This window comes from Podarcis raffonei, chromosome 1, assembly GCF_027172205.1.
Source record: "Podarcis raffonei isolate rPodRaf1 chromosome 1, rPodRaf1.pri, whole genome shotgun sequence".
Classification (NCBI taxonomy): Eukaryota; Metazoa; Chordata; class Lepidosauria; order Squamata; family Lacertidae; genus Podarcis; species Podarcis raffonei.
The window spans coordinates 130,251,408-130,275,097 of NC_070602.1; the positions used below are offsets into that span (position 1 = coordinate 130,251,408).

Consider the following 23,690-nt stretch of genomic DNA (forward strand, 5'->3'; position numbering starts at 1 on the left):
CACACATATTTTGGGGAGAGCAAGCATGCGGGTGACGCTGTTAAACCACAGAGCCTAGGACTTGCTAAGCAGAAGGTCGGTGGTTTGAATCCCCGCGACGGGGTGAGCTCCCGTTGCTCGGTCCCTGCTCCTGCCAACCTAGCAGTTCAAAAGCACGTCAAAGTGCAAGTTGATAAATAGGTACCGCTCTGGAGGGAAGGTAAACGGCGTTTCCGTGTGCTGCTCTGGTTCACCAGAAGCAGCTTAGTCATGCTGGCCACATGACCCGGAAGCTGTACGCCAGCTCCCTCAGCCAGTAAAGCGAGATGAGCGCCGCAACCCCAGAGTGGGCCGCGACTGGACCTAATGGTCAGGGGTCCCTTTACCTTTAAGATGAGCTAGTCAAACAGCGCTCAGATCACATTAACTTGAGATCTACAGCAGGTTCTTCTGAAGCAATCATTTGCAAGTCCTGAGGTATACCGTATTTTTCGGTCTATAGGACGCACTTTTTCCCCTTCAAAAATGAAGGGGAAATGTGCGTGCGTCCTATGGAGCGAAGACGCCATAGCCCTGCGACCCTCTCCCGGCTGGAGAGGTAACGCGGGGCTATGGCAGGAGCCTCTATAGCCGCGTGTCACCTCTCCAGCCGGGAGAGCGCGTGCGGGGCTAAAGCAGCCCCCCGCGACCCTCTCCCGGCTGGAGAGGTGGCGCGCACCTATGGCAAGAGCCTCCATAGGCGCGCGTCACCTCTCCAGCCGGGAGAGCGTGCGCGGGGCTAAAGAAGCCATAGCCCAGGACCCTCTCCCAGCTGGAGAAGTGACGCGTGACTATGGCAGCAGCCTCTCTGCTGCACCTTTCCGCTGCTCCCTGACCTGCTCTTTGGGGCTGGTGGTGGGCTTCCCCCCGCCAGCCCCAAAGAGCTGGTCGAAAGGAACCTGAAGCCTGGAAAGCGAGAGGGGTTGGTGCGCACCGACCCCTCTCGCTCTCCAGGCTTCCAAGGTAGCCGCCTGAACGCACCTTAAACGCACCTTGTTTTAGAGCGGGAAAACAAGAGGGGGGAAATTCTCCCACTCTCTGCGCAGCGCCTCCTGCCGCTTCACTGAAGGGGCGCTGGGCAGAGAGCGGAAGAATTTTTTTCCCTTGTTCTCCCCCCTCTAAAACAAGGTGCGTCCTATTGTCCGGTGCGTCCTATGGTGCGAAAAATACGGTATATACCCGCCACATTCAGATTTTTTTTTATTTCCCCATCTAAAAACTAGGTGCGCCCTATGGTCCGGTGCGCCCTATGGTGCAAAAAATACGGTAGCTTCCGTAAATTTCTTTACCACCATTTGAATCAACAGCATCATTGTCAGATGAAACATAGAATAGGAAGGTAAACATACTAAGAGCTCTCCCCTCCCAAAAAACCCCCCAGTAAAAATGCAAATTTAACTAAATACTTTGGTCATTTTAAATGAGATACAGTACCTTTCCAGTACAGCCTTGGCGTTCTTTTCATTCGCCACGCCAATGGGCTTGGACAGATCCCTGAACACGGCCGGGTTATTGAGATCCAATTCTTCTGAAGTATAATCCTGTAGGACCCATGGAAACTTGAATGGGGAAGACAAACAGGTTTCAGATTTCATATCAATTCTCCCCACAAATGTAAATACTGAATTCTAGCCTGAAAAGAAGACACTGGATGGGGAGGAAACTTACTACAGGATACTGCGCAAGGTCGTTATAGGTTCGTCCTGCCATTGTGTTTAATTGAATGAGGTAGTCAAAGTTTGAGATCTCTCTGTTTACCCATTTCTAAAAAGAAAAGAAAACGAAAAATCGAAGCTGTTAATGAGCATCACGGTTAGGCCACACATCTTGCCAGTACAGTGGTACCTCAGGTTACATACGCTTCAGGTTACACACTCCACTAACCCAGAAATAGTGCTTCAGGTCAAGAACTTTGCTTCAGGATAAGAACAGAAATCGGGCTCCGGCAGCAGGAGGCCCCATTAGCTAAAGTGGTGCTTCAGGTTAAGAACAGTTTCAGGTTAAGTACAGACCTCCGGAACGAATTAAGTACTTAACCTGAGGTACCACTGTATCTGAATGAACCAAACAACATATCTTCAGGGGACAAAATTAAGGGGGAAATTCAAGTTTACACATTTATTTATTTTGGACTTTTATCCCGCCCTAACCCAATGGCTCAAAGTCTCTTAAAGTTGTAAACAAAACCACAAGGCTTTGGTTGGAATTCCTTCCGGTTCTGCTCTGCTACCGGCCACCTGGAGTGGGCATGTGTTACCGCAGGCTTCCTCAACCTTGGCCCTCCAGATGTTTTGAGACTACAATTCCCATCATCCCTGACCACTGGTCCTGCTAGCTAGGGATCATGAGAGTTGCAGGCCAAAAACATCTGGAGGGCCGAGGTTGAGGAAGCCTGTGTTACCGTTTGACAGTGATGGCTTTCCTCGAGGGAACCCTGGGCATTCCTGGTTCTAGGAAGTCCACTAGGAATTTCTAGAAAAGATGCAATGCCTTAAAAGAAAATGTGATGAAAATGATGTTTAGATGGTATATTGCACCCATCAAGTTAGCTAAAATGTATAAAGTTAGTAATAAATGTTGGAAATGTAAAGAAAAAGAAGGAACATTTTATCACATGTGGTGGGAATGTAAAAAGGTGAAAAGCTTCTGGGAGATGATATATAATGAAATGAAAAAAATGTTGAAATATACATTTATAAAGAAACCAGAAGCATTCTTATTGGGCATTGTAGGAAGTGATATAAATAGAAAGGAATGTAAGCTGTTCTTATATGCAACAACGGCAGCAAGAATATTACTGGCTCAAAAATGGAAGCAAGAAGAATTACCGACGAAAGAAGAATGGAGAATGAAATTAATGGACTATGCAGAACTGGATAAACTAACAGGAAGGATTTGAAATCGGCGGGACCAGAAATTCACAGAAGACTGGACTAAATTTACAGATTATTTGTGATGATCAGACGACGTTTGTAGGCTTGCAAGAAGTTTTGTGAGGAGTATTATTGGAATTATTGCAAAAATGGATAAGGGGGAGGAGGGTTAGTTAAGACAATTAAAGGTAATAAGAATTTAAGAAATGCATAAGAAGTGGTTAAAACGGTGGATCATCAGAGGTGGGGAGGGAAGTCCAAAAAAGATTGTATAAATGATGAAGTTTTGTGGTATGTATTATAATTTATATGTTAAAATTAATAAAAAATTACTATAAAAAAGAGGAATTTCTAGGAAAGAGACACCGGTCCGCCTACAAGTGATCAAAGAGCAGGAGCGCTGGTGGGTCCATATGACAAGTGATTAACCGATAAAGTTCATGTGCAAGCTTCCCTGTCATGTTTACGGGCAATGTGCATGCTGCATCCAAATCAGACATTTTGTGTCTGACGTGGCTAACCAAACATCAGCAGGATGGAAAAAAAACCCAGCCGTATCTGGAAATGAGAACTCCATCTTTTACACGTCACAAATTAGGGCTTATTGTATTATACTTTGCCAACAGGCTTTTCTTAACAGAGGGATCAGAAGGTAGAGTTTGCCTTTTGTATATTTACCGTATTTTTCGCTCTATAGGACGCACCTTTTCCCCTCCAAAAATGAAGGGGAAATGTGTGTGCGTCCTATGGAGCGAATGCAGGCTCCCTGGCTTCAGCGATAGCAACGCGAAGCCTCCAAAGCCTGCGCTCCGGAAGCTTCGCGTTGCTTTTGCAGAAGCCAGGAGAGTCTGGTCTTTGAGGCTGGCGGTGGGGGAAAGCAGCGCTTCCCCCCACCGCCAGCCCCACAGGCTCGGGGGGCAGCGGGAAGGCGCGTGACGCCTTTGCGCTACTCCCCTACCTGGTTTTGAGGCCGGCGGTGGGGGAATTCCCCCACCTCTAGAAAAGCCCACAGGAGCCGCGCAGCCTTTAAAGAGTGCGCCGCTCTTGGGGGCTTTTCCCCAAGGAGGGAGAAGGGACTGACTGGCCGAATTCCCCCACCTCCCGCAATAGCAGGGAGAAGGTCTGGGAGAAGTGCACAGGCTGCGTGCAGCCTGTCCGCTGCTCTCAGAGCTGGGGGGGGGGGGGGAGAAATAATTTCCCCCCTTGATTTCCCCCTCTGAAAACTAGGTGCGCCCTATGGTCTGCGCCCTATAGAGCGAAAAATACGGTGTTTTACATATTTTTACAGAACATTGCAACTCAAAAGTGGTTTGCAAAAAGTATTATTACGTCAGCAGAGCGGACTACTGGGGATGTTGTATAAAGCAGGGATGAGGAACCTGTGACCTGCCTGTTGGACTACAATTCCCATCAGCCCCCAAAGCACAGCCAGTGTTCAGGGCTTATGGGAACTGTAGTCCAGCGGCCGACGGAAGGCCACAGGTTCCCCATCCCTGATATAAAACAAAATGGGTTTTTTTCCTGTGTTCTGAAGCTGGGAAATTACTGGGAGAGAGAATGGTTAGATTCCGGGCTTTTTAAAAGGGCAGGAGGAAGCTACCCAGATTCTACCCTACTACAGAACAATAATTAAAAATAAAAAAAAATCCCAAGCCATTCCTGGCAACATCTTCTTACCTGGGTCAGTCCAGATGCTTTAAATAATTCTTGTGGAGATCTTGTCCCACTAATATTTGGGGAACACAGAGACAGAATTCGGCTGTACACTTTATTTCTTGCCTATAACAGAGTACAATAGATTAATTCATCCACGAAAATGCCAAATAAGCATTCTGGAAAGAATGTAATTTTTCCCTTACTGTTTCCTCCCACCCCACACATGAATTTAATGACTGTTGAATCAAATATTATCCCTCCTACTTTCTAGAAAATTAACTTTTTATGTCTGCTCAATCCAACTAAGTCATGCTCAGAGCAGATCCATTGAAATCACTGCACTAGTTACTTGAGTCCATCGATTTCAATGGGTCCAGTCTGAATATGTCTAATGTTGAATATCGCCCATTAATCTTCTATGTCTGGTTACACAATTGTCTTGTTCAAGAGCCAGTCCAATGAATTTGCTTTAGAAACCTGCTGTTTCGCAGCCAATTTAACAGCTTAACAATAAAATCACGCCTTCGATTTCCCCTTTAGCACTTTATCAAAGAATTATGTACATCGCAAAAGTGATTCTCAAACATTCAGAGTAATAAAAAAAAAGTTACACAAACAAATAGACAAATCTTTACTCTCTTATGCTACGATGGAATGCCGATTTCAGTAGGTTTATAGTTACTTTTTTCAAAGAGCTGGATTTTTGTGATAAAAGGATTCTCTAGGCAAATCAACAAATAGTGCAGGATGTCCTCAACCAGTCAGGAATGTTTACATTGTACAGATAGCTGACCCTGTTCATCTTTTCACCATGCGGCAACTGCCAGAGGTCACCTTGTTACGAATTTCACCTTTAAGAAGACATACCTCCTTTTTAAAGTTCAGGAAGTAATTGGTCTGGTCAACGAAGAAGATCTCCAGAGCGGACCTCCTCAAGTTATAGCGACGCAAATGAATCTCTCGAATCTGAGAAAGAGGCCATTTGAAATCAAAACCTATACCTGGAAAGAAGAGATGGTCATTGTTGTGAAATATGTTGAACGGGCATATAACTTATTGTCCCAGTACGTTTCCGAGCACAATTCAAAGTGCCGGTGGTGAGGTGACCTTTAAAGCCCTAAACGGCCTCAGCACAGTATACCTGAAGGAGCATCTCCACCCCCATCGTTCTGCCCGGACACTGTGGTCCAGCTCCGAGGGCCTTCTGGTGGTTCCCTCCCTGTGAGAAGCGAGGTTACAGGGACCCAGGCAGAAGGCCTTCTCAGTACTGGCGCCTGCCCTGTGGAACGCCCTCCCATCAGATGCCAAGGAAATAAACAACTATCTGACCTTTAGAAGACATCTGAAGGCAGCCCTGTTTAGGGAAGTTTTTAATGACTGATGTCTTAATGTATTTTTAATTTTTTTGTTGGAAGCTGCCCAGAATGGCTGGGGAAACCCAGCTGGATGGGTGGGGTATAAATAATAAATTACAGTGGTACCTTGGTTTACGACCATAATCCGTTCCGGAGGTCCGTTCGTAAACCGAAACAGGTCGTAACCCAAGGCATGCTTTTGCCAATGGGGCCTCCCCAAAAAAGGGGTCGTAATCCCCAAAAAATTGTTTGTAAACCAAAAAAAATTATTCGTAATCCAAAATAATAAAAAAGGTCGTAATAAAAAAAAATGGCAAACCGGGACGCGCACTTCCGTGTTTGAATTGATAGTAATCCAAAATGGTCATAAACTAGGCTGCTCACAAACCAAGGTACCACTGTATTATTATTATTATTATTATTATTATTATTATTATTATGTGAAGCCAAAGCAGCAAGGTTCGGTAAAACGCTTCAAAAACATTAAACTTGCACACGCGCATACCCCTCTTGCCTACATAGGAACATTGTCTTTGGTATCTGTAGATTTGCACATGTGACACGTACATGTTTAATGGCACAAGTCCCAGGCCCTGTAACAGCATAACATTTCCTTATGAGAAGCACTTCCTGGGGGGAAACTGAAAAATGCCAAAATGCAGGAACGAACTGAAGCTTCAAGGGAAAAGAGAGCCAGTTACTTCATTTGGAGCTACAGTGCTCCTGTCTTTTGAGCAGAACGAGAAACTAAACCTTCTTGGGGACATCAAACACACATCAGGAAATGCCATGTGGGGAATATTTCGTATTGACACAGTTCAAGAAACTGCACAATTCCCATGCTTTTTACAGGAGCAGCTCTCATCGCTTCATAACCTAACATAAGGCTTGGCAATCACCCGTATTTACCCCCTATGCAATGCAAATTTGCAGCCTGATTTCATCTGTACCAAATCCTAAGCTGACAAGTGTTATGGCTATCGGTGGTTGCTCGAGAGCGATCAGGCAAGATGCCTCCCTGGTCTTTTCAAAAGCTTTATTATTGGTGCTAAAACCTTTACAAGGGACGTGGGTGGCGCTGTGGGTTAAACTACGGAGCCTAGGACTTGCCGATCAGAAGGTCGGCGGTTCGAATCCCCGTGACGGGGTGAGCTCCCGTTGCTCGGTCCCTGCTCCCGCCAACCTAGCAGTTCGAAAGCACATCAAAGTGCAAGTAGATAAATAGGTACAGCTCCGGCAAGAAGGTAAACAGTGTTTCTGTGCACTGCTCTGGTTTGCCAGAAGCAGCTTAGTTATGCTGGCCACATGACCCGGAAGCTGTACGCCGGCTCGTTCAGCCAATAAAGCGAGATGAGAGCCGCAACCCCAGAGTCAGTCACGACTGGACCTAATGGTCAGGGGTCCCTTTATCTTTATCTTAAAAACTTTACAATACAGAATGCCTCTGTTCCATGTCTTGCTCACTCACTAGGAGAATCTGAGAGTGGGCGGTCCTTAAATCTTCCCCAGCAGAGTAGTCTCCTGACCCCCAGCCGACGCCTCCCCTCTCTGCGCGAAAGCCTGCTGCGCAAGGAAGGCTTGGGTAAAGGAGGACCTCCCTCCTCCCCGCTTTGCTCAGGCAAGGTGTCCTGGCACTGCCTTGCCTCCTCCGAGCCCTGCATCTCCTCCCCACTAGAGGCGGGGCTTCCTTCCTCCGCTGAGGAAGTGCTGCTTCCCAGGATTTTTGGAGGCTCTCTGTAATCCATCTGCCTTTCCCCCTCTTGCCTCTGAGCCAATGGCAGTTCCCTGACAACAAGCTTTTATTCACCTTCCCAACAGAATTACAGTAGTACCTCGCAAGATGAATGCCTCGCAAGACGGAAAACTCGCAAGAAGAAGTTTTCCGTTTTTCGAGGTGCTTCGCCAGACGAATTTCCCTATGGGCTTGCTTCGCAAGACGAAAGCCCATAGGGAAATCTCCGGGGACAGCGGGGAAGCGCAGCACGCCTTCCCCTCTGTCCCCGGACCTCTTCTGAAGGCTGGCGGCGGGAGGAGGGCTTTTCTCCCCACCGCCAGCCTTCAGAACAGCCTTCTGAAGGCTGGCGGTGGGGAGAAAAACCCTTCTCCCCACCGCCCGCCCCGCAAGCTCCGGGGACAGAGGCGAAGGCGCAGCCCCTTCCCCTCTGTCCCCGGACCTGGTCTGAAGGCGGTCTCCATAGGAACACATTAATTGATTTTCAATGCATTCCTATGGGAAACCATGCGTCGCAAGACAAAAAACTCGCAAGGAAAAAAAACTCGCGGAACGAATTAATTTCGTCTTGCGAGGTACCACTGTACCGTATTTTTCGCTCTGTAAGATGCACCAGGCCACAAGACGCACCTAGTTTTGGGAGGAGGAAAACAAGAAAAAAAATACTCTGAATCTCAGAAGCCAGAACAGCAAGAGGGATCGCCGCGCAGTGAAAGCAGCAATCCCTCTTGCTGTTCTGGCTTCTGGGATAGCTGCGCAGCCTGCATTCGCTCCATAAGACGCACACACATTTTCCCTTACTTTTTAGGAGGGAAAAAGTGAGTCTTATAGAGCAAAAAATACGGTAATTCCAAAGTTAATGTACGTACAGCAAAATTGTCCACACAATGCTCGCTGTTGTTACACTGTAGGCCTCACCTTCCTCTTTTTCAATGCTGCCATCGTAGAAGTAAATGTGCTGGGTAGTGACCTCCAGCCTGCCGGGGATGACATTAATGATTGTAATAAGTTCGCAGTCTTCAGAGAGCACAAGTTTTTCTTTCTGGCTCTGCTCCTCCTTTTCATCCCTGCAACAGGAACACCAAATGTCAGGCTAGAATCAACAAGGAGCTTCAGAAGATGCAACTCTCTATTCCCCCCACCCATAGCTCTCTTTGCACTCTCCCCTAACAATATTTTGGGGGGGGAAATACACGGCAATTTTATCATGCATAAAATAATCTTTAAAACGCTGGACTGATCAGTTTAAGCCACATTTTTAATTACAACAACACAGAATGGAGCTTTTTATCTACAATTCAGCTGGGCAGAAGAGACTCAACCATTCCTTTCTAGAGAGACATTTGGTCTGGCATCCAAAAGACCTGCAAAATTAGTTCCGCTCAACCTCTGGGTTTGTGCTTCTTGAAATAATAATAATAATAAATTTTATTTATATCCCACCCTCTCCAGCCGAAGCCAGGCTCAGGGCGGCTAACAACAATAAAATAGTACAACATTCTAAAATCATTTCATTATAAAATTAATTCAAATCAAATTGATGGCAACCGTTAGGCTAAAGTTCTGTAAAGATTGCCAAAGGAGGGAGTCAGACTGTGCCCTGACCAAAGGCCTGGTGGAATAGCTCAGTCTCAAGGGCAGCCCCACGTAGGGCAAGTTACAATAATCCAGTCTGGAGGTGACTGCCGCATGGATCACAGTGGCTAGGTCAGGGCGAGAGAGGTAAGGAGCCAACTGCTTAGCTTGGCGGAGATGAAAAAATGCTGCCTTTGTTGTAGCTGCAATCTGCGCCTCCATGGAAACTCTTAACTGACGGTGCCGGCACTAATTGCACCCCAGCAAGAGATGGGAGTTGCCCCCCCCAATCCCATATCGTCCCGTCCCAGCCACAGGACCTCTGTCTTCGAAGGATTTAACTTCAACCGGCTCCCACGTTACCATCCAGCCACAGCTTCCAAACATCTGGTCAGTGTGTCTGGGGCCGAGTCAGGATGGCCATCCATCAACAGATAGAGTTGGGTGTCATCAGCATACTGATGGCAGCCCAGCCCAAAACTCCGGACAAGCTGGGCGAGGGGGCGCATAAAGATGTTGAAAAGCATCGGGGAGAGTATTGCACCCTGAGGCACTCCACACACCAGGGAGTGGCGTGGTGACAGTTCCCCCCCAAGCGCCACCCTCTGTCCCCGACCAGAAAGAAATGAGCGCAGTTTCCTTGTGCCCACATGTAAAATAACTTCTGAAAACAGAGGGGACCTGGAGCGGAGAAGTATCTGTGACAATGGCACGGCCATCTGCTACTCAAATCAAATTTATATTGGAAATCCTACTGCGCCCTTGGGCAAGAACAAAGCAGCTCTTTGGATTCCAGCCTCTGGATAACCAGGCTTTGCTACATACATGCTTGTATTAGATGCTGGATCTTCATCTGGCAGTTCAAGTATATCATCCTCCATATCGCTGACTTTCACTTGCTTCACAGCCTCCAGAAGCAAAGCCTCGCTGGTTGGTGGCGCCTGCTGGACTCCTTTGGAGATAAAGCAAGATTTTACAAAGTCAGCTGCATTCCGCTAGACTTACCGTATTTTTCGCACCATAGGGTGCACCGGACCATAGGGTGCACCTAGTTTTTAGACAGGGAAATCAATAACCCCCCCCCCCAGCCCCAAAGAGCAGCGTACAGGCTGCGCACAACCTCTCCCTGCCGGGATGGATCCCGCTCGCTGCTTTGGCTTCCTCTTTAGCCCCGCGCAATCTCTCCCTGCCGGGAGAGGCTGCATGGAGCTAAACAAGCCATCGCCCCGTGCAGCCTCTCCCTGCCAGAGGGGTTGCGCGCGGCTATGGCACAAGCCTGCATTCGCTCCATAGGACGCACACACATTTCCCCTCAATTTTTGGAGGGGAAAAACTGCGTCCAATAGAGCGAAAAATACGGTATATCGCTGAACCAAGTTAACCACACAAAAGTTCTATTAAATCACCTGGTTTCTGTTCATATTATACTGTTATAATCATTGCAAGGGATGCGGGGGGGGGAAGAACAAACTGATTTGCACAGATGTCATATTTTAGACTACATAGTTTCCTGAAGTCAAAGGGATGGTGGGGGAGATCAGAGACGAATCAGACTATTTTAAGATTTAAAAAAAATGAGTTAATAAAACACATTAAACAAAATTGATGAACTATGCCGAGATGGCAAAACTTACAGGGAGAATTAGAAACCAGGAAGAGGAAGTCTTTAATAAAGAATGGGGAAGGTTTCTAATTTATTTGAAAAGCTATTGTAAACAATTGCATACATTGGTAGGATTGACAGATAACTTGTAGTAAAAATTTGAACTATGGGTTGACAAAGGATTTATAAGAATAGAATTATGAAAGAGATGCAGAGGGAGAAATCATTACATTAAGATTCGGGGGACGGAGGGGGAGTCAGAAGGGATTATATGTTTATGTACTTGATTCATTTGTTTATGTAAAACAGAAAATGCAAAAATAAAATTTATTCAAAAAAAAGGTATTAGATCTCACCTAGATTATCCCTTAGGGCACTGGCCTCCTGGTGAGAATTGAAATTGTAATTTTGTACCAACTTTAGCCTCATCCGTGAGTAATTTTCCACATTTGAAAGTTTCCAGTGAATACGATTTAGCTTCCTGGAGAAAGGAATAATTTGACATGCATCAGACACAGAACTTAACTGCTACAAGGGTTTCCAACAAAAATAAACAAGAAACAAAAAGCTTTAAATCACAGACGAACATTGCTGCCGGTGGATTTCAAAATTCACAAACAAGCTGCAGTCGCTTAAAGCCCTGAGCAATGGTTTGTAGACAGTGGTGGAAGATCTGCTTCTATATGGGTTTCACAGGGAGGGATTCCCCCCAAAGGTAATTGTCAGGGAACTGCCATCGGCTCAGGGGCGAGAGGGGAAAAGCCGGATGGATTACAGAGGGCCCCCAAAGATTGTGGGAAGCAGCTCCTCCTCCTTGGAGGAGAGTAACCACACCTCCAGTGGAGAGGAGCTTCAGGGCTTGGAGGAGGTGAGGCGGTGCCAGGACACCTTGCCTAGGCAGAGAGAGGAGGAGAGAGGTCCTCCGTTACCCACGCCCTCCCTGCGCAGTAAGTTCCACGCCGAGAGGGGAGGCGCAGACTGGGCATCAAGAAACTACTCTGCTGGGGAAGGTTTAAGGACCGCCCATTCACAAAGTCTGCCAGTGAATGAGCCAGCCACAGGAGAGTGGTGCTCTGCACAGAGAAAGTTTATTTTGGCATCAAAAACAAGGCTTTACAGCCGAGCAGGGAGGCATTTGTCTACTTGCTCTTGAGCAACCCCTTGGTACCCTAACAGTAATCTACTCCAATCCCCAGCTGTGCAGGAGAACTCCCTAGCATGTGGGGCACAGAACTCTTTGATAAGCATCATTTTTGGCTTGTATTCTTCCAGGGAAGGTAGGATTCTCTAGGGTGGCTAATCTGTGGACCCCAAGATATTGAAGAACTACAACATATTCTACTTGACCATGGGCCAAGCAGGCTGGGGGTGACGGGAGTTGGAGATCAACTGTATTTGGAAGGTCACAGGTTGCCATATTTTTCGCTCTATAGGATGCACCCGACCATGGCACGCACCTTGTTTTAGAGGGGGAGAACAAGAAAAAAAATTCTCCCCCTCTCTGCTCAGGGCCCCTTCAGTGAAGCAGCAGGAGAAACGGAGCCCCTTCCATTTCTCCTCCCGCTTGGCTGAAGGGGCGCTGCACAGCTCTCCCTCTCTGCTGAAGCCAGGAGAGTCTTGCTCTCCCGGCTTCAGCAAAAGGAACCCGAAGCCTTCAGAGCGCAGCGCGAGTTCCTGCTGTGCTCCAAAGGCTTCATGGATAGCTGCAGCGCGAGTTCCCGCTGCGCTGCAAAGGCTTCATGGATAGCTGCAGCGCGAGTTCCCGCTGTGCTCCAAAGGCTTCATGGATAGCTGCAGCGCGAGTTCCCGCTGCGCTGCAAAGGCTTCAGGCGGCTATCCCTGAAGCCTGGAGAGCGAGAGGGATCGGTGTGCACTGACCCCTCTCGCTCTCCAGGCTTCAGCGAAAGCAACGCGAAGTCTCTGGAGCGTGGAGGGAGCGCTCCCTCTGCGCTTCAGAGGCTTCACGTTGCTATCGCTGAAGCCAAGGAGCCTGCATTTGCTCCATAGGACGCACACACATCTCCCCTTAATTTTTGGAGGGGAAAAAGTGCGTCCTACAGAGCTGAAAATACGGTAGTCTGTCCTCAATTAGACAAGACACATTTAAAAAACCCCTTAGACCCAAACTTTGACAAGCACCGCCATATGTTAGAAGAGGCATTTTCAGTGGAGGAGGGGGAAGAGAATCTACCTCTCCTTATACGCCATCCCCTGTCCCCATTTTCCCGGCAAGATCTTGTATTGATCCATCAAAGCCCTAGCTTCCACAATATGTTAAAAGTACCAGAATGGTCATGGGTCTTTGCATAACTGAACTGTGAAAAGGATTAAGTAGGGAGGAAAATCCTGAAGCACGGAGGGGGGGTGAATGTGTGCGCAGGAACGTGTGCATCAGAAATTATTTGCTGGGAAATGAGCCACACGCCAAAACTTTACATGGTGTGACGTTAACATATGAGAGTGCTGGAGGTGAAATAGTTAAACAGGTTACCCAATCAGGACCCAGGGGGGTGGAGTCAGAGGGACTATAAAACCAGCTCTTGGAGGGGCAAAGGGAGGAGTTCGTTGGGAGTTGGGTGGTTGGTTGGAGTGGGAGTGAATTGGGATAGAGTTTGTGGGTAGGTTGAGTTAGTGTAGCAAAATAAGCTGAGTCAGGAATAGTTAGGGGCTAGGAAGACAAGTACTGTATTTTTTGCTCTATAAGACTCACTTTTTCCCTCCTAAAAAGTAAGGGGAAATGTGTGTGTGTCTTATGGAGTGAATGCAGGCTGTGCAGCTATCCCAGAAGCCAGAACAGCAAGAGGGATTTCTGCTTTCACTGCGCAGCGATCCCTCTTGCTGTTCTGGCTTCTGGGATTCAGAATATTTTTTTTCTTGTTATCCTCCTCAAAAAACTAGGTGCGTCTTGTGGTCTGGTGAGTCTTATAGAGCGAAAAATACAGTGAATATCTGAGAGGTGGTTTAGTGAGTGAGAGCAGGCAGCGAAAGTTATAGGTCTGGATAGGCAGCCCATGATTGTAATTGACCGATACAGTTTATGAAACCACACGCTTGTTAAACTGCAATAAATAAACAAAAGTTTATGTTCCAATTTAACCCTGACTGGACTCAGTATTGTACCAGGTAGGGTCTGGGTGGTGGCAGCGGGATCAATAAACGGTGAAACGTCCAGGGACCCTGTGTGGTTGCCACACATGAGTAGTCCGAACCTTAATGTACAAGACACATAGGATCAAAAGAATATTTAGCTAACCAGCTTGATAGGGAAGAGTCGTTCCAAAGAGATTCAAAATGCTACCTGAAGGAGCAAGAGAAAAGGGAACCCTCCACCTACCTTTCAGCCCAGGGTCCCTGCTCACACGTGAGGTACAGTTTTGCAGCTCTCCACTGTCGGAGAGTTGCCGTGTGCTGATTGTTCAGCTGCTTCAACATGCTGTTGTAACGCAGGTTTTCTTGCCTTGCCCGTCGGTTGAATGGCTCCACGAAAAACTCCTGGAGGTGAGAAAGTCGAAACATTTAAATGCAGTCGTACCTTGGAAGTCGAACGGAACCCGTTCTGGAAGTCCGTTCAACTTCCAAAACGTTCAGAAACCAAGGCGCGGCTTCTGATTGGCTGCAGGAAGCTCCAGCAGCCAATCAGAAGCTGCGGAAGCTCCGTCACACGTTCGGGTTCCAAAAGAACAAACGGGAACAATCACTTCCGGGTTTGCGGCGTTCGGGAGCCAAAACGTCCGAGTTCCAGGGCGTTCGGGATCCAAGGTGTGACTGTAAATGCTAGAGGGGTTGTCAAAGGACATGGAAACATCTATACAAGGGGCTGTTTTAGTACTGTCCAAAACAGCAAAAGGCAAAGAAGAAGGAAATCATTCCGTTGAGTCGTTCTCCAAATAAAGACTCCCAAGGCTGGAAAAGAGATCCAGTTGATTTCACGGATCTGCCGCCAGCCTTGAAAACAAAAGGTGTCTTCAGAAAGCCTTGGTGCCAAAGATTAGGGTAACCTTCTCCCAACCTTGTGCCCTCCAGATGTCTGAACTACATTCCCCCCCCCCAGTCCAAGTCAGAACAGCCAGGGAGGAAGGGAGGTGCAGTCAATTGGTTTGTCAATTGGCCCTCTCCATGGAGGCACAGATTACAGCTATAACAAAGGCGGCATTTTTTAATCTCCGCCAAGCTAAGCAGTTGGCTCCTTACCTCTCTCGCCCTGACCTAGCCACTGTGATCCACGTGATGGTCACCTCCAAACTTGATTATTGTAACTCGCTCTTCGTGGGGCTGCCCTTGAGACTGACCCAGAAACTCCAGTGGGTGCAGAATGCCGCGGTGAGACTCCTTACGAGGTCCTCGCTGCGAGATCACATTCACCCGGTGCTTTACCAGCAGCACTGGCTCCCAGTGGAGTACAGGATCAGGTTTAAGGTGCTGGTTTTAACCTTTAAAGCCCTTCACGGCCTAGGACCCTCATACCTATGGGACCGCCTCTCCTGCTATGTCCCACAGAGGACCCTACGGTCTTCAAATAAAAACATCCTGAAGGTCCCAGGCCACAGAGGTTAGGCTGGCCTCAACCAGAGCCAGGGCTTTTTCGGCTGTGGTTCCGATCTGGTGGAACGCTCTGTCACAAGAGACTAGGGCCCTGTGGGACTTGACATCTTTCCGCAGGGCCTGCAAGACAGAGCTGTTCCACCAGGCCTTTGGTCAGGGCGCAGCCTGACTCCCTCCTTTGGTTGCCATCAATTTGATTTTAATTAATTTTTACAATGAAATATTTTTAGAATGCTGCACTATTTTACTGTTGTTAGCCGCCCTGAGCCCGGCTTCGGCTGGGGAGGGCGGGATATAAATAAAATGTATTATTATTATTATTATTATTATTATAAGTCCAGCAACATCTAGAGGGCACTGGGTTGACTACCCATGAGAGGTTTTTTGCTGCCCTCACCCTTGGACCAGACTAGGATCGTCCTGGCCAGACAATGATTCCATAGGAAGAGCTCTTGCGGTGTCTGCTCTGCTTGGGAAGTAAGGAAAGGTCACCTGGAATTTGAGCTTGCTTTCTCCTCGCTCCCGCTCTCGTTTATGGATGTTGACCATCAGTTCCTCATAACAATCCTTCCAAAATACTGCCATGCGCTCGTGGCCGTCGCTGAAAGTGCTGAGTTCGTACTGCTTCATATGTGGAATGATCTGGTGCACAAAAGGGTAAGAGGGTTAAAGCGAACACGCCTCCTCTCTCCTGTGCAGGAGTGTGGCGTTTGCCTCCTAGGTGGGTCATAAGGAAAGGGTTAAATGGGTGTGATGTGATTGGCCAGTGGGAATGCAAGGGAGGAGTAAAAGTTAGAGTGGGAGGTTTTGAAAGCCAGTTGAGGTTTGGGAGGTGAAGAAGGAAGAGGGAGGTTTAGGTGTAGGTTGGTAGAGTTGTACTGTGAGAGAGTGAGAGGAATTGTTAGGTGGAGTCAGACAGATAGTTGGGGATAATCAGTTTGAAATTGTTAAAGGTAAAGGTAAAGGTACCCCTGCCCGTACGGGCCAGTCGTGTCCGACTCTAGGATTACGCGCTCATCTCGTTTAAGAGGCCGGGAGCCAGCGCTGTCCGAAGACACTTCCAGATCACATGGGCAGCATGACAGAGCTGCACCAGCGCAGCACATGGAAACGCCGTTTACCTTCTCGCTATAAAGCGGTACCTATTTATCTACTTGCACTTAGGGGTGCTTTCGAACTGCTAGGTGGGCAGGAGCTGGGACGGAACGATGGGAGCTTACCCCGCCGCGGGGATTCGAACCGCCGACCATATGATCGGCAAGTCCTAGGCACTCAGTTTTTACCCACAGCGCCACCAGCATCCCTCACTTGAAATTGTTAGGAACTAAGATTAAGAAATTAACTGAAAAGTTAACTGAAACCATAAGCTTGTTCCTGCATTTAAAAATAAACTTGATTATTTGTTAATGCTAACAACTGGCTGGACTCCGTGTGTTCACGGGGTGGCGGCAGCGAAGAAAGCAATCACAGTGGTGGCACAGGGTCAACAGACCGTCAAACGTCCGGGGGCCCCGTGTGATCGCCACAAGGAGAAAGAAAAAACGACGGCCGAAGGAGGGCCTTGTGACTTACAAATTTGGCAATATAAGTCTGCCATTCCTCCGTGTTGCAATAGTCCTGGAAGTCCTCAAAAAAGGAAGGGCTCCCGTTGGTCGAAGGCAGGGAGGGCAAGTGCAGGTCCATGAAGAGCAGCTCGTATATTTTGGAAACCAGCGTCCGGACGAGAGGGATCAGGAAAGAGTATGTCTCTGTCTTTTCCTTGATCGATCGGCTCAGAATGCCCTCCAGCCTGCCCAGGAGGTAGCAGGACTCCAGTTGGTTGTCCAGCACTTTGGTCTGAAGGAGGGTGTTTAGTTTGGCTGCAGCCATTGCGCAAACCTGACGGGGGAGGGAGAGAGGGGGCAACCACATCAGCCAAAGTGCCCCCAAATTCCCCCAAAGCTACCGTATTTTTTGTCCCATAGGACACACCTAGTTTTTTTGGGGAAGGGGAAATAAAGGAAATTCCCCCCCTTTATTTCCCCCCCAAAACCAGGTCGGGGAATCCAAACCAGGTCAGGGAACAGCGGGATGGCGGCGCTGCGCCTCCCCGCTGTCCCCCGAGCTTGTGGGGCTGGCGCTGGGGAGAAGCGCGCTTCTTCCCAGCCCCAGCCTCCAAACCAGGTCGGGGAACAGCGGGATGGCGGCGCTGCACCTCCCCGCTGTCCCCCGAGCTTGTGGGGCTGCCCGATGTCTGTCCGAAGCGCGGGGCGCTCTGCTTCAGGGCGCCCCGCACTCCGTGCAGCAGGCTGCTATCCGCAGCCTAGGGAGCCCTGCGGGAACTCCTGCGGGCTCCCCAGGCTTGCTTATAGCTTCCTGAAGCCTGGAGAGAGGGGGGTGGGTGCGCACCGACCCCTCTCGCTCTCCAAGCTTCAGCGAAAGCCTGTATTCGCCCCATAGGACGCACACAGATTTCCCCTTCATTTTTGGAGGGGAAAAAGTGCGTCCTATAGGGCGAAAAATACGGTATTTCGTTTCTTTGCAGAGAACAGCAAACTGTAGTTTGAGCCAAAACTACAAAGAGAAACTTCTTGTTGCAGAAGAAGAAATGAGAAAGAAGGGGGAGTTGGAGGCTCACAATGGCCTATTCTCAACACAATAAACTCACTTGTATACTCCTGCCCACTTTAAATCTAATACTCTTTTTTTATAAATAATTTTGATTTTACCAGTATAAAATTATAACAATACGATATACACATCCACATTTAAAGATTCATCTGAATCTCTGGACTTTCCACCTTCCCCTCCATGGGTCCTATCATAGTTAACCTTTTTTATTGCATATTTTTCAATAGTCCATATTTTATATAACGCCATTATCTCCCTAATACTTGCTACATTACAAGTCTTATTGCAATCCTGCTAACGTTTTCATCTGTTTGCAGTGGTCTCCAAGATAAATTATACATTTTTCACATTCTTTGTTAAAGTTTTGGTCTTCTTTGGTTTCGGAGCCTTCCAGACAGTTTTGCCATTTCGGCACAATCCAACGGTTTAATAAAGTCCCAACCAGAGAAGAATGGCAAATTAATTCTCAACACGCTATACAGACCATAGCTGTCAACTTACAGATTTGAAAATAAGGGACCAGCAGCCTCAAAAATAAGGGATCAGCAGCCAAAATAAGGGATTTTCCTAGCACAGGTATGTTCGACTTCTGAGCCCCTCCGAGCCAAAGGCAGAAAGCCCAGCCAGCAGCCAAACGAAGCCTCAAGCGGTGGTTCCCACAGCACAGCAACCCGGCAAAGGGGATGCAGCAAGGAAAACCACCGTCACCTCTCCGCTGGGAAGCGCTGAGCAAAGGCAACACGGCCGATTTGATCGGCACAAGGCATGCAAGCTCCACCCCCCAGTCGTTCTTAGACTCCTTATTGGGTGAGCAACGCAGTCAAGCAACACAGTTGGAGCCTCCCTCCTCCCTGGCCAGCAGGAAGGGAGGGAGAGGAGCTGCTTCCTTTGAAACCCGGGAAATTTAAGGGACATAAGGACAGCAGCGGGACACGGTGCTGGGATAAGGGACTTTCTCACCAAATAAGGGACAGTTGACAGCTATGATCCAGACCCTGGATGTTGCTAGCACCATTCCGCATCGCAGCAGCTACACGCTGTACAATACGCACGACAACAAACCTGCAAATTATCCTGTCCAATGAATCCAAGCAGCATCTGGACTTGTACTTGGTAGAACTTGACATACTCTGGGCCGGAAGAGTACCAGACGGACAAGGTATCCATGAGAGTCACCAACTCTTCTAAGAGCTATGAAAAACACCATTCGAAATCACAGGGGAAGGAGAAGACATATTATGGTTTGTTTTTTTAAAAAAAGCATTAAAGCAGAGGAACAGTGAAATACATCTCTCGATTCACGGCGAGACCAAGCAATGCGCAACCCAAGATTGCTTTAAAAATTACCCCCCAAAAAAAAATTAAAATCGTAAAATTAGAACACAAACACATGCTAATTTGAATGAATGAATTTGAACAAGTGAATTTGGAAGTGAGGCAGAGTAGGGCAAGGGTTCCACCACTGGAAGACACCCTGAATCCCAACACCATTGCATCTCCCCCAGAAACCCCAAACCAGCAAGGGTTCAAGGGCTGTGTCTGCATGCTGCTATTGAACTTCCAAACAGACAGACCTATATACTTGGGAAACAGCAGCTATACTTCCTTTTCTTATTTATTGCAGTACTGTGTAGAAACTTCAAGATTTGTCTGCTAATGAGATCCTCGCCATGGAGAATGTGTTTAGAATCAAGGCATGTTTTAAACATTAAACTATATATATTAACTAATTGATATCATTAGTGTGAGTCCAAAGATATGTCTTTTTTATTAAAAAAAAATGAACTCGCTCCCTAGAGCAGTAGAAATACCCCCTGTGACGTTAACATATTGAGAGTGCTGGAGGTGAAATAGTTAAACAGGTTACCCAATCAGGACCCAGGGGGTGGAGTCAGAGGGACTATAAAACCAGCTCTGGGAGGGGCGAAGGGGGGAGTTCGTTGGGAGGTTGGTTGGAGTGGGAGTGAATTGGGATAGAGTCTGGGGGTAGGTTGAGTTAGTGTAGAGAAATAAGCTGAGTCAGGAACAGTTAGGAGGTAGGAAGACAAGTAAATATCTGAGAGGTGGTTTAGGGAGTGAGAGCAGGTAGCGGAAGTTATAGGTCTGGATAGGCACCCCATGATTGTAATTGACCGATACCGTTTATGAAACCACGCACTTGTTAAACTGCAATAAATAAACAGAAGTTTATCTTCCAATTTAACCCTGACTGGACTCAGTAATTTACCAGGTAGGGCCCGGGTGGTGGCAGCGAGAAATAAAGTGGTGGCACAGGGATCAATAGACGGTGAAACGTCCGGGGACCCTGTGTGATCGCCACCCCCTCCCCCAATAAATCAGACCAACTATGAAATGTAGAGGCAAAATCTCAATGAAGAATATGCAAGGGGGGGTCTGTGTATGAAAAAAAGAACATAGGCACTGTTTGAAATGCCCCAAACAATGAGCTTGCTGGCAGTTCTATGTATGCCATGGTTAATAGATGGGTGGTTTTCTGTATTCACCCAGACTGAGGCTCATTTCTTTCTAAATTGACTGCTTCAACTTTCAAGTTGGACTTAAAAGATGGCAGTCGATGTCACAAGCAAGTGCAGTGCCGGATCAGACCAAAGGGTTTATTCTCATAATGTTTTGTTCTCCAAAGTGGCCAGTCGCATGCCTTTTCCAGCTGCATTGGCTCCCGGTGGAGTACAGGGTCAGATTTAAGGTGCTGGTTTTGACCTTTAAAGCCCTTCATGGCCTAGGACCCTCGTACCTATGGGACCGCCTCTCCCGGTATGCCCCACGGAGGACCTTAAGGTCCATATATAGCAACACCCTAGAGGTCCCGGGCCCTAAGGAAGTTAGATTAGCCACAACCAGAGCCAGGGGCCTTTTCAGCATTGGCTCCGGCCTGGTGGAACGCTCTCATGCGACCAGGGCCCTGCAGGATCTGATTTCTTTCCGCAGGGCCTGTAAAACAGAGTTGTTCCACCTGGTCTTTGGCTTAGAATCAGTTTGATTCCCTCCCCCTCTTTCTTTTTCCTTTCTCCTCCTATGAAGAGACTGCATCCTAGTGTTTTAATGTTGTATCTTAATCTTTTAAATTGTATTTTAACCAACTTGTTTTTATTATTGCTTGTTAGCCGCCCTGAGCCCGGTCTTGGCTGGGGAGGCCGGGGTATAAATAAAAAATTATTATTATTATTATTATTATTATTATTATTATTATTATTATTATTATTATTGAAGTCTGCAGGCAGGACACAAGGGCATAAGCAGCCACCCGACAACCTGTCTCTTGTTTTTACAGATTCATTCCTACCTTTTCCGTCCACAGACTTGAATTAACAAGCCCTTCCGCCTGCAGGAAATCTTGCACGATAAGCAGGAGCCGGAAGGCGTTTTCTGCATACACTGGGAGAGATTTAGCGTCTCTGTTGTCCGTGACTGCCCATTCCAACATCTTCTCTAGCAAGCTAAATTCAAAGAAGAAGCGTGTTATTCAAAGGAGGCGGACGTTATGAATTTCAGAGAACAAGGACCTGATTATGTATCTAGCTCTGCCGCCGTATTTCTTGCTATGGGGAGGTGTTTTAAACTGCTTTTAAAATTTTGTTTCAATGTTGTAACCCAGCCTGGGGCTTCAGGGCAAAGGGCGGGTAAATAATATATCAGTAATAATGTCTTCGTCTGCCCCGACTGTAATAAAACACATCACAGAAGGCATGCTAACTCTCCAGTGGTGTGACTCGTCCATTGTCTCCTGAGACAGGCAGATGTCAAAAACAGCAACAGTAATAATAATAGGAGTTAGAGGTTCTGTGAAGTTAATTGCAGACACACAAAACAGTGTTCCAATTACAATATGGGCGACGGAATAAGAAAACGAATCACACTTTGTTTCTCAGGTTGCAAAGACTCTCCCAACTCTTTGCTTAGCATGGAAGAATCAGCTGATACAGCTGGTCTATTAGCTTTTTACGGACACATGTTGTGCATACGTTGTGTTATTTACTATGCTGTAGACAGCATCTTAAAAAGCAGAGACATCACCTTGCCGACAAAGGTCAGTATAGCTAAAGCTATGGTTTTCCCAGTAGTGATGTATGGAAGTGAGAGCTGGACCATAAAGAAGGCTGATCGCCGAAGAACGGATGCTTTTGAATTCTGGTGCTGGAGGAGACTCTTGAGAGTCCCATGGACTGCAATAAGATCAAACCTATCTATTCTTAAGGAAATCAGCCCTGAGTGCTCACTGGAAGGACAGATCCTGAAGCTGAGGCTCCAGTACTTTGGCCACCTCATGAGAAGAGAAGACTCCCTGGAAAAGACCCTGATGTTGGGAAAGATGGAGGGCACAAGGAGAAGGGGACGACAGAGGACGAGATGGTTGGACAGTGTTCTCAAAGCTACTAACATGAGTTTGACTAAACTGTGCCTGGAGTGCCTGGCATGCTCTGGTCCATGGGGTCACGAAGAGTCGGACACAACTAAACGACTAAACAACAACAAAACTGCCCTGTGGCCTTTGGGCAAGGGGCAGTATATATATATGTGTGTGTGTGTGTGTGTGTGTGTGTGTGTGTGCGCGCGCGTGTAGATAGATAGATAGATAGATAGATAGAAAAATTATTAAAATAAACTCACTTGAGTTTTATTTCATCCGTTGGCCGTAGCAGCTCATTGGATATCCCCAATTTGGTGAGGGCAGAAAAAACCTGCCCCCTCTCAACCCACGCAGCATCGTCAGATCTTTCTATGCCTCTCCACATCACACAAAGCAGGGCATCGGTGAGTAATTGTATGAGATCTTCTTCACATGCCTATGGAAACAATTGTGTATTTTAAGGAATTATAATATTATTACTATGAGTACCTAACAAGTCTTATCCTTTGGAACAGGGACTGCTGGCATATGTACTTATTTTAGAAATTATGGTCTCTCTCTCTCTCTCTCTCTCTCTCTCTCTCTCTCTCTCTCTCTTGTTTTAGCTGACAAGCGCCCAAAGTAGCATCCAATCATATTAAAAGATACACTATAAAAAGAAAAGGTAATTAACCGAGCAGTGAAAACCACAATAGTGTGAACTATTCAGGGAGAGCAGAAAATCAACTTGTGCTGGATTTGCCTACTATGCAGTGGCAAAGCCATGTGAAAAGCACAAATCTTGAAATCTTTTGAGCAAAACCGAATAAACACGCATTATTTCTCTCTCTCTTCATTAAAAGTTTAACTGTGAAAGAATTTTGATTACCCGACTTTTCCGTGTATAAGATGCCCCCATGTATAAGGGGATTCAAAGTGAAGAAAATGGGGGGAGATGACACAGAGTTGTCGAGCTTATTTGGGGGGGATTACCCAGGGTTATTGAGCTTTTTTTTAGGGTGGGTTGCCGAAAATCGCTCACCCGCACGCGTCGCAAAATCCGCCTCTCGTCTGTCCCCTAGCCAGCAGAAGCTGTCAATCACCCGCCCAATTGCCGCAGCGCCAGCCAATCAGCATCAGCTATTAATGCAGCAACCAATCACACGCCCAATAGCCGCTGACAGCCGTGGCAGCAACCAATCAAACGTCCACCCTATGCACTATCCGTGTATAAGACGACCCCCACTCATAGCTGTCAACTTTTCCCTTTTCTTGCGAGGAATCCTATTCGTAATAAGGGAATTTCCCTTAAAAAAAGGGAAACATTGACAGCTATGCGCCCACTTTTTAGCATAATTTTTAAAGAAAAAAACCTAGT

General features: G+C 47.2%; 1 protein-coding gene across 4 annotated transcripts in view; it reads right to left on the bottom strand.

Annotated features, from left to right (window-relative positions):
• The window catches only part of NBEAL1 (neurobeachin like 1), a 145,235-nt gene that overhangs the window by 27,484 nt on the left and 94,061 nt on the right, over positions 1-23,690 (bottom strand). For all 4 annotated transcript variants that reach the window (XR_008327608.1, XM_053365990.1, XM_053365969.1 and 1 more), the window contains 13 exons: positions 22,594-22,769; positions 21,269-21,422; positions 19,027-19,155; positions 16,927-17,232; positions 15,847-15,996; positions 14,147-14,304; positions 11,169-11,293; positions 10,035-10,161; positions 8,553-8,701; positions 5,415-5,548; positions 4,569-4,670; positions 1,687-1,782; positions 1,453-1,577 (listed from right to left, as the gene is read on the bottom strand). Coding sequence is in view for 3 of the 4 variants with exons in the window: in XM_053365990.1 (XP_053221965.1) it covers positions 1,453-1,577; positions 1,687-1,782; positions 4,569-4,670; positions 5,415-5,548; positions 8,553-8,701; positions 10,035-10,161; positions 11,169-11,293; positions 14,147-14,304; positions 15,847-15,996; positions 16,927-17,232; positions 19,027-19,155; positions 21,269-21,422; positions 22,594-22,769 (1,931 nt within the window). In the remaining variant the exon portion in view is untranslated. The remainder of the gene's footprint in view (positions 1-1,452; positions 1,578-1,686; positions 1,783-4,568; positions 4,671-5,414; positions 5,549-8,552; positions 8,702-10,034; positions 10,162-11,168; positions 11,294-14,146; positions 14,305-15,846; positions 15,997-16,926; positions 17,233-19,026; positions 19,156-21,268; positions 21,423-22,593; positions 22,770-23,690) is intronic.